The sequence below is a fragment of the Chrysochloris asiatica genome, unplaced genomic scaffold, assembly GCF_000296735.1.
Source record: "Chrysochloris asiatica unplaced genomic scaffold, ChrAsi1.0 scaffold00026, whole genome shotgun sequence".
NCBI classification, from domain to species: Eukaryota; Metazoa; Chordata; class Mammalia; order Afrosoricida; family Chrysochloridae; genus Chrysochloris; species Chrysochloris asiatica.
Genome location: NW_006408544.1, coordinates 16,650,298 through 16,661,527, shown reverse-complemented (window position 1 = coordinate 16,661,527; position 11,230 = coordinate 16,650,298). Strand labels below are relative to the sequence as shown.

At 40.3% G+C, this 11,230-nt stretch overlaps 2 protein-coding genes across 2 annotated transcripts in view; both read left to right on the top strand.

Annotated features, from left to right (window-relative positions):
* The window catches only part of TXNDC12 (thioredoxin domain containing 12 (endoplasmic reticulum)), a 41,563-nt gene that overhangs the window by 22,483 nt on the left and 7,850 nt on the right, over positions 1–11,230 (top strand). Inside the window, exons 3-4 of the mRNA XM_006839765.1 lie at positions 7,895–7,947; positions 9,892–9,965. Coding sequence (XP_006839828.1) covers positions 7,895–7,947; positions 9,892–9,965 — 127 coding nt within the window. The remainder of the gene's footprint in view (positions 1–7,894; positions 7,948–9,891; positions 9,966–11,230) is intronic.
* On the top strand, positions 4,185–5,219 carry KTI12 (KTI12 homolog, chromatin associated (S. cerevisiae)). Its single transcript, XM_006839764.1, has one exon. It carries the CDS (start codon positions 4,185–4,187, stop codon positions 5,217–5,219), a length of 1,035 nt encoding a protein of 344 aa, XP_006839827.1.

Here is an 11,230-nt window from a genome sequence, read left to right as displayed (position 1 = left end):
ATGGCACCTGACAACAACAACAACTCATGTGAGACATGCACATAATTGTATATGATCAAGATAGACTGATATTGTGCCCCAGGAGCAGGAACAGTAAAGTGCTTTGGATATTTAAAGGAGAGCATATATTGTCATCAACTGGCAAGATCCGTTGAACCCACAGCCTTCTCCAAATTTCTTGCTCTACCTCGGAAGCCTCCAGCACATTTAGGTTGTGATGCAGTGAGGGATTTTCTGTTTCAGTGTATTTCTTAGGAGAAAATGAAAGTAAAATATAGGGCAACAGTGAAAATTAATGAAGATTCTTATTGACCAGGTCTTGTTATCTGAGGCCTTTGGCTGCTCAGGACTTTTACTGTCCCAAACTAACTGTTAAGTAGAGAACTTACACAAATTTGGCTTGAGAACTGATGAAGAAGCAAACAAACACATTTCTAGTGTTCTGGAATTGTTAATAATAGCAAAAGTTATTTTTCTGATCCCTTTTTATATGCCAGGCACTGTGCTAAGTAAGTTACATGCATTATCTCATTTAATACTATTTACTGTGTAGTATGTGTTAACTGACCTCCTGGTGTGCCACTGTAGGATCACCACTGGACTGTGGTCCACAAGGTCGGCAGTTTCAACCCACCAGCTGCTCCTTGGAAACCCTATCTAGGTCATTATGAGATGGAACCGACTTGAGGGCACTTCACAACAAAAACAGTATGTTAATTACATTTTACAGCTGAGGAAGATTAGTATTAGATAAGTGATGTCATATGCTCATGGTTATACAGGTGGTGAGAGTGGGGAATCAAACTATATATCCTTACATCTCCATAGTCCTTGTGTTTTGCTTAACCTGTAATTTGCTATCATAGTTGTTTGAATGTTTTAAGTGAAATGGGTTTGGGTGAATTTTTCTGTTTGTTTTAGAAGGCGGTTGCATCAATATTCTGTCTAGTCTTTGTATAAAGCGCTATCAGGATGTTGACTTATGGCAGACTTCTAAAATAAATATTCATACAATTTAATTCAATACAGCTATTTATTGTAGCATAGTGGTTACGAATCGGGCTGCTAACCTCAGGGTCATCAGTTCGAAACTACCAGCTGTTCTGCGGGAGAAAGATGAGGCTTTTTGCTCCCGTAAAGATTTACAGCCTCGGAAACCCTGTACAGGGTCACTATGAGTCGGAAACGACTCCATGGCACATAACAATTTGTTTACTGTATAATGTTTTTAATTACCTTTACTCTATTATTTTTACTATAAGATACTATGCTCGGTTATACTAGTTTTTGTTAAGTCCTTTGATTTGGTACCAACTCACAGTGACTCTGGGTTTGAAACACCAACCTTGGAGTTAGCAGTACAGTGCTTATCCTACAGCTCCGCACTAGGACATACCCTAATACTATACCAATAGTGGTGATGATAATAATAACAATGACTAACATGTAACTGAATCCTTATTATAGGTTTAATTACTTTACATGTATTAACTCAGTTAATTCTTGCAATAGGTGTCCTAGTGGTGGCACAGCAGCTAATTGCTCAGCTGCTAATCAAAAGGTTGGTGGTTCGAACGCATTAGCGGTTGTATGGGGAAAAAAGACTTGTCAATCTGCTCCCATAAAGATTATTATTGTTGTTAGTCATAACCATTTCATTGGTTATGACTTGTAGCAGCCCTATGTACAATAGAATGAAACACTATTCCTGTGCTATTCTCACAATCTTCCTTATGTTTGAGCCCATTGTTGCAGCCACTGTGTCAATCCATCTTGTAAAGGATCTTCCTCTTTTTCAGTGATCTTTGGCTTTACCAAGCATGATATCTTTTCCAGGGACTGGTCGGTTCTGATACCATGTCAAAAGCCATCTTCGTTTCTAAGGAATGTCTGGCTATACTTCTTCTAAGATAGCTTTGTTTGTCCTTCTGCCAGTCCATGATATTTTCAGTATTCTTTGCCAACATTATAATCCAAAGGTATTAATTCTTGGATTTTCCTAATTAATTGTCCAGCTTTTGCATGTATACGAGGCAGTGAAAATAACCATGATTTGAGTCAGGTACATCTTAGTCCTCAAAGTGGCATCTTTGCTTTTTAACATTTTGTATAGGTCTTTTGCAACATATTTGACCAATGCAATATGTCCTTTAATTTCTTGACAAAAAAACCACAGGTGTTTATTGTAGATACAAGTAATATGAAATCCTTGACAACTTCATTCTTTCCTCCACTTATGATGATATTGCTTATTGGCCCAGTTGTGAAGATTTTTATTTCTTTATTTTGAGTTATAATTCATACTGACAGCTGTAAATCTTTAATCTTCATCAGCAAGTGTTTCAAGTCCTCTTCACTTTCAGCAAAGTTGTGTCGTTTGCATATTGCAGGTTGTTAAATCTTCTACCAATCCAGATGCCATGTTCTTCATATAGTCCAGAATACAGTTCAAATATTGGATGGTGAAATGATACAACCCTGATACACACATTTCCTGATTTCCTCCTATTCAGTATTCCCTTGTTCTATTTGAACAACATTCTGTTGATCTTCATAAAGGTTACATCCTAAGAAACCATATGGAGCAGATCTACTGTGTCATATAGGGTCATTATGAGTTAGAATCTATTCGAAGGCAAACAAAAATAACAATCTTTACAATAACCTATAAAGTTGGTACTGCCTGGGATGCAAGAACTAATGATATCATTCTACAGAAGAGGAAATTGAGGCACAGAAAATTAAATAACTTGCCCATAGTTATACAGCTAGTAAATAGCAGAGCCCACAGGTTGAATACTATCTAGTATACTGTACTGGAAAGATACAAAGACCTACTCCACCTTCAAAACATGTGCACCTATCTTGTACACACACATACTTGCACAGAAGGACGAATACTTTTTTATTTACCAGACAATTCTACTTGCTGCTCCTAGAACAAATCCTAGTTTCATGACTTCTGATCTTACATTTCCCCCAGGAGTAGGGTTGCCAGATTTATTTAGCAAATAAATAAAATAAAAGATGCCCAGTTAAATTCGAATTTCAGATAAAGAACAAATAATTTTATTGTTTAAATATGCCCAATGCAATATTTTTTATTAATAGTATACTTCATGCACTTTTAGAGGAAAATTCCTATGTATTTTCCAAATTCTAAATAAACTAGTGTACCTGGATTTCAATAAGCAGTTAATGTTTTTCTGTACTTTTACCCACTGTTGTTGTTATTAAGTGCCATGGAGTTGGTTCCGATTCATAGCGACCCTTTAGTGGTTACGAGTCGGGCTGCTAATAACCTCAAGGTCAGCCGTTCAAAACTAACAGCCTTTCCGCTGGAGAAAGATGAGGCATTCTGCTCCCATAAAGATTCATATCCTCAGAGAAACCTTATGCAGGGTCGCTGTGAGTCAGAATCAACTTCACGGCACCCCACCACCACCATAAGGTTTCTGAAAAGCATTTGGTGAGTTTGAACCACCGACCTTGCAGTTCAAACCAGCCTTGAGGTCCAGTGCATTATCCTGCTCTCATTGTAGGTGCTTGACTCTTCCCATTTAGATTATTGATCACCTAGCGGGATAGTTTTATGTTAATTTTTGGAGTTTGGCCACAAGGTGATTACAATCTCCTGGACTACTAATGTCAAGTCGTTGTCAGGTGCCATCGAGTCGGACTACTAATAGTTGACATAAATAAATGCTGCACAAAGTGGAGTGCAGGACCTTTCTAAGGATGCTGGACTTGGCCCTGGTGGTGGTTGTGTGCCCCCCCCCAAGTCTGTTCTGACTCATAGCGACCCTGTAAGGGTTTCCAAGGCTGTAAATATTTAAGGGAGCAGAAAATCTCTTTCTCCCGCGGAGAGACTGGTAGCTTTGAAGTACTGATGTTGGGTTAAACAACCCAGCTCGTAATGCGCTGGATTGCAAGGTCGGTTTTCACCTCAAGGTCGGCTGTTGAAGCTCACCAGCCCACGCTATACAGGGTCGCTTGAATCAGAACTGCTTCTGAAGCACTTAACAACTAGTGGCCCCAGTTAGGATGGTAACTGTTTCCATAACTACAAAACGCCCCGTAAAGAAGTAAAGCGAGACAGGAAGTGCAGGCTACACTTCCGGTTTTTCCGGATATACAAACAACCCGGAAGTTGACGTGGTCGCACATGGCCGCCCCCTGAGAGAATGCCTCTAGTAGTGTTTTGCGGGCTACCGTACAGCGGCAAGAGCCGGCGCGTGGAGGAACTTCGCAGGGCGCTGACGGCCGAGGGCCGAGCTGTGTACGTAGTGGACGATGCAGCAGTGCTGGGTGCGGAGGATGCCACCGTGTATGGCGACTCGGCCCGTGAGAAGGCACTGCGCGGAGCGCTGCGAGCCGCGGTGGAGCGGCATTTGAGTAGGCAAGACGTGGTCATCCTGGATTCTCTTAACTACATCAAGGGTTTCCGCTACGAGCTCTACTGTCTGGCCCGGGCGGCACGCACCCCTCTCTGCTTGGTCTACTGCGTGCGGCCCTGCAGTCTTAGCGAGGGACCGCAGGTGGCGGGCACGGAGAACGGAGATCGGAAAGTCACTATGAGTTGGCAACCGCGTGCTGAGCAGGGCGGGAGACCTCCGGTGGCGGGCACCTGTGTCGGTCGAGAACTTGCAACAGCGGGCTCAGAAGTACATAGGGAAGTGGAACTGGAGGAAATCAGGGCACCAAATTCTCCAGGTTTCGTGACTACAGAATCCGAGAAATCTGCGCCTACGGTAGGGTCCTTTTATCCTTCCGAACTTCTGGAGGCCCTGACGCTGCGTTTCGAGGCTCCGGACTCTCGGAACCGCTGGGACCGGCCCCTTTTCACCTTGGTGGGTTTAGAAGAGCCATTGCCACTGGCGGAGATCCGGGCTGCCCTGTTTGAGAACCGGGCTCCTCCACCACATCAAGCCACCCAATCTCAGCCTCTTGCCTCCGGCAGCTTTCTGCATCAATTAGACCAGGTCACGAGCCAGGTGTTGGCCGGGCTGATGGAAGCGCAGAAGAGTGCAGTCCCTGGAGATTTACTAAGGCTTCCTGGCATCACGGAGCGCCTGAGGTTTACGCGGCCCCTTACCATGGCAGAACTGAGCCGACTCCGACGCCAGTTTATTTCCTACACGAAAATGCACCCTAACAATGAGAACTTGCCTCAACTAGCCAACATGTTCCTGCAGTACCTAAGCCAAAGCCTGCACTAACCAGAGGCTGTAAGGGGGAAAATGTGGCTCATGTGTAACTTTCCACTGCTTTCGATTTCTCTGAAGATCTGTATGATGCTAGAGCCTATATTATGTTTGACTCACTCAAACGTTTTCCATACTCTGTCAGGCCTTGAGTGTATGTCACAAATTGAGAAGAGAAAATTGGAGAACTACCTGGGAGAATCCTGACAAATTCTCCAAGACAACGGAGTTTGCTTAGATTGGGTGCTACGTGGGAAATCTCATCGTTGATTATCCCGTTTCTGAATTATGGGACACTAGATTGGATGGATGCCTTTTTAGAAACAGTTGTGAACAGAAACAGTGAGGAAGCACCGTCCTGCATCTGCACAGACCCTTTGATGTCACAAAAATTAATATTGAGTATTGTACCAACTTGTGCTACTCGGTCTTGGGAACTGGGGTCACAGGTGAATTCATTGATTTCTGCCCTTGAGATTCTACATCAAGTGGAGGTGAAAGACTTATCAACTAGATAACAGGTTTTCCTTGGGCAGCCCTGCCTCCATCTGAAAGTAAGAGTGTTCCTATGAAACCTTTCATAACTGAAATAGCATAAAGCAAAGAAGCAATTGCCACTAATTTATTGGGAGTTTTTTTGTACATTCCCAGATCCCAAAAATGACTTAGCAAATCATGTTAAAAATAGCACACCAAACCTAAAAGAAGGCTCATCGTGTTCACAGACACATTTCAAAGCTATGGTGTCATTGCTGAGGTGCTATGTGTAGTTGCTACAGAAGGAGCTTGGTGATGCCACTCTTGCTCATGAGTGTGTGCTGCTGTCACACGACTCGCTGCAGAACAAATGCAGAATGCTAATTTTACTTTTGTCTTTTTTCATAAAAGCAAAAACCCTCTTCAGATACTTTTTGATTAGATAAAGTATGTACTAATGTAGTTCTTTCCTAAAAGCAAAGTGGCAAAATGAAATTTCAAGAAGTGGGAGATACCTGTATTTTCTCAATAAACTCTTAAAAAAAAAAGTCTGCTGTTTTTTTATTTACAACTACATATATATTTATATACATACACACACATAATATAAACTACTAATGGTTAAACTTGCCAAAGTTTCATGTGCTACTTTTTTATGAGGAGGTGAGGACTTCAAAAAGGCCATGGAAAAATTGAACTAAAAGATACTGGAATGTTTCTACAATTTTTTGAGACTCCCTCATATATCAGGGTTATGCCATTGTCTGAAGAGTCGTTTGTCAGTATTCAGTGAGAGACTAAATGGTTTGGTCTATTTAATTCAGAGTGATTTTATTATGGCAACTTTTGCATTGTACTTCATTACTTACTATTTACCAGTGTCTGTGATAAGCAAAGATGCACTTAATTTTGTCTTGTGACTTGAGAAGTTATTACTTTGGAGAGAAACACAACCACATGATTTAGGGTGAAAAGGGCTGGTGGTTGGAGGGTGATGACTGCTTTGAGAGCTTAGAAGGAGAAAGGACCAATTAGCTGCTTAGACAAAGTGGTTTGGGGAAGGCCTCACAGCAGAGTTAACTTATGTGTATAATTTAGATTAGTCCATGGCACACTAAGTACTATTAACAGTTTATGCTAGCAATATTATTCTACATGTCACATATATGGCATATGTTGTATGCTGTCAAGTCAGTTCCAACTCAGCAAACCCTTTATAGGGTTTCCTAGGTTGTCTTTTTTAACGAATCCTGATGTGGTTCTGTAGCTAAGCACTGGACTGCTAACTTCAAGGTTCAAACCCGTCAACTGCACCTTGTAAACCCAATACAGGGTCCCTATGAGTCAGAACAGACTCACTGGCACTTAACAAACAACACAAATCTGTAAGAGCAAAGATCGATTCGAACCGCTGATCCAACGCATAATCCCCTGTGCCATCAGGGCAACTAAGAGTTCCTTCCCTTCGGAAGCTCCAAGTCAAGTTGGAAAAGTAGGTAAAAGCTAATTTACTATGGTAATTTTGTTGATAGCTGTGGTGTGGGGTTTGGGTATGGTGATACAGGAGTTGTGTGATGGAGAGAACCAGTGGCTTCCTACAAAGGGTCCTGGTATTTGAGCCTTAAGGGTTTAAGAGCTTCATCTAGCTAAGACTGGTTTAGGTGGGTTATACTGCTTATTTAAGAAAACCCAAAATACTGTTCTCTGTGATAATGAAAATTCTAGAAAACAGGAAAAAAAAAACAAAAAAAAAACAGACAAAAATCCATAATCCCACCATTGGAGAAACTGTGATGTTTTGGTACATTTTCTTTTAGACTCTTTTTCTCGGTATATATTTGTATAATGAAAACAAAGACTATAGGTAATGATTTCATATTAAAGTGTTTGATTTATTACATCTGTAAAAGTTGTTAAATATTTTCAATGATTACATGACCATAATTTTTAGAACTACTATGATGTTTTCTTTTATCCCTCAGTCTTTAACCCTAGCTTGGCCGGGAGAATCCCAACTTTGCAGATTACAGAAATTTCCGAACTCACCGTTTATTTTATTATGGGACTAGTCAGTTCTTGAATATTTGGGTTGTCTAAAGATCTTCCCAATTGAAGTCCTATTACATGAACATGTGTGTAAATCTTTGTGGTATAGTGATTTTATTAGATGAGACTAAGAAACAGAATTATAATTTTTTAATTTTGTTTTCAAGTGGCTTGCCTCTGATGGTGATTATCCATAAATCCTGGTGTGGAGCTTGCAAAGGTATGTACAAGTGCTTCATCTGAAATCGAGCCTCAGGTGTGTTCTCAAATACTAAGATTTAACAAACATTGGCCTTGATTGACCCAGCACTGTTGATTGGTACAAATAGTGACATAGATTTTCTGCCCTCAAAAACTTGGCAATTTTATTTGCAAGGGGTCATTGTGGCGGTGGTGGTGGTTATGTGCCGTGGAGTCAGTTCCGAGTCATAGTGACCCTGCACAGAGTTTCCAAGGCTGTAAATCTTTACGGGAACAGAAAGGCCTCATCTTTCTCCCGTGGAACAACTGGTAGTTTCGAACTGCTGACTTCAAGGTTTGCAGCCCTATTCGTAACCACTACGCTACCAGAGCTCCTTGCAAGGGGTCATAGGGTGAAATGATTAAGGTATAGTTACATATAGAGTATTGAGACTAAGTGTTAAAATATATGTGTGGACAATAAATATTAAATGAAGTTGAAAACGTATAGAGACAGAAATGAGAAGTGGTTAGGGAAGTCTTCCCAGAGGAGGTGGAAACTAGATAAGACACCAAGGTTTATCTGAATCTGGAGCATGTGTTCTTTCTGCTACACCAAAAAATTACCCAATGCCAGTGAGTTATAGCGACCCCTCTGTAGGACTTCCATGACTGGTGGGTTTGAACTGCTAACCCATGTGTTTAGCAGTCTAGTGCTTAGCCTGAACTATTACCAGAGTTCCTTTCTTTTCTGCTATGTTATTTTTAAGTGCCATTGAGTCCATTCTGATTCATAGCGACCTTATATAGGATATCCACGGTTTGAACTGCCGGTCATAGTCCAGTTCTTATTCTATGTGGAGCCATCACACACCCTTCTTTCTGCTATTGTTAACTACTGTCGAGTTGGTTTCGACTCATAACGACCCTGTACAGGGTTTCCAAGGAGTGGCTGGTGAATTTGAACTACTGACTTTGTGGCTTAAACTCTCCTTGCGGTCCAGTGCATTATCCCACAGTGCCACACCAGGATCACCTGCCAATTTCCAGCCACGTTGTTGATATGCTTGTAAAATTAGTGTAAATAAATAGTGTCATGTGTATGTGAACATTGCATTAGTGAAAGAGTATTGTTAAGTCTATTCTTTTGAAGCTGGTGGTGGTGGTTATGTGCTGAGTAGTCGGTTTCAACTCAGTGATCCTGCATAGGGTTTCTGAGGCTGTAAATCTTTATAGGAGCAGAAAGCTTCGTCTTTTTCCCACGCAACCACTGGTAGTTTTGAACTGCAGACCCTAAGATTAGCAGCCCGATTCACAACCACTATGCTACCAGAACTCCTGGACAGTAAATGTACTCAGCTGCTAATCAAAGGTTGGTAGTTTACATTACCCACATGTACCCAGAAGAAAGAAAATTCAGCATTGAAAAGCTAGGGAGCACAGTTCTACTCGTAAGACACATGAAGTCACCACAAATTGGAATCAACTTAACAACTCATTTATTAATATGTTAGCTCACCTGTAGGGCATATTACTTCATCTTAACTGGATAGAGCAAGCAGCTAGGTTTCCAAAAGATTTTACTGGAAATGCACAGGCATTGAAATTACGCATTTTATTCATTGCTAGGACTTCCTCCTTAGTTCTTACTTTTCTGTGTTGGTAAATATATTAAAACCTCTTGAACTTCAACTCAGTTGAAGCTACTGAGTTGTATTTATAGAAGGCAAATGGTATTTTTTCCCCCATTTGTATGCTGTTATCCTTATTTTATAAATGAGGTAAAAGCTGAAGTAAATTAGTAAAGGTCACATTATGTGAATAAACAGCAGAATCAGAATCAAAAAGTCTTCTGATTTCTAGTTCTTACAGTTAAAAAAATAAAAAAAGGTCAGTTATGTGAATCAACACACATATTCATTTGGCTTTAGATATGACAAGAATTTTTCTTTAAATCTGAAATCTTTTTTTTTTTTTTCCATAGCTTTAAAGCCCAAATTTGCAGAATCTACAGAAATTTCAGAACTTTCCCATAATTTTGTTATGGTAAATCTTGAGGTAAGACTTCAGAAATTTCTCCTTTCTGCTATGATTTGAAGATTTTACTGTTTTAGAATTAACATCTTTCATGGTTTGGTATTAAGCATATTCAACAGAGCTGGCTTTTGTGTATGTGTTTTTATCTTGACCTGTATTACGGATGCATCAGATGTGTTAGAAGGCAATCCAGCATCCATGGGAAGAAGTAAAAGGAGAGATTGAAAAAGATAATTTTAAGGTCCCTTCATCCTTTGTCTATGATTATGAATACTTTATATTTTTGTGTAGTTGAATGGAAGGTATGGTCACACAATAGGCCAACAACCGTCTACAAAGTTTGATTTAGTTAAGTACTTTGTGCTGGATGTATCTGAGAGGGCTTCAGAAAGTTCATGGAAGGATTCCATTATCTTCTGATTAAGAATATCGGATCTTAGAGTTTGAAGGGATTTTCAGCCCATTGGTACTATCCCCATTTCATGAAAAAGCATCCATCCTGAATCAGTTAAGTGATTTGTTCGAAATCAGAGGTTAATAAGTGATAAGAATCGATTTTTAAATCTAGCTACACTGCCTCTTAAGCCATATTCTTCAAGTGTGAGCTCTTATGTTCTGTAATTATACTTCTAACCATACATTTTCACAAAGATAAAGTCACTTAAACAGCAGTGGAAATCTTCTGAACACACCAAAGCAGGTGGTGGTTGTGTGTCATGGAGTCGGTTCCATCTCATAGTGACTTTGTATAGGATTTCCAAAGCTGTAAATCTATGCAGGAACAAAAAGCCTCATCTTTTTTGCAGAGCGACTGGCAGATTTGAATTGCTGACCTCCTGGTTAGCAGCACAACTCATAATCCACTATGCTACCAGAGATATTTAGTGAATACCCCGAATGCTGATGTACTTCACTCGAAGCAAAGTTTTATTACAATTTGAAAAAAATGACCCTATTTTAACATGCCAGAAATAGAATGCATGCCATAAATTGTAAAATTGCTACTGATACCCTATACACATGAACTCCTCACCATTTTTTATGTTAAAATTAGGCAGCAATAACATCTTTAGTGAGCATTCTCTAACTTTGGAGAATTCTTAAAAAGAAATCTGCTTGTGTGGTTGTGTCTCCTGACAGGACTTTGGTGGTGGTGCTTTTGAATCAGTTCCAACCCATAGCGACCTTATGCGTTTAAGGTTTCCAAGTAATGGCTGGTGGGTTTGAACCATCAAACTTTTGGATAGCAGTCCAGTGCTTATCCTGCAGCGCCACACCAGGACTTT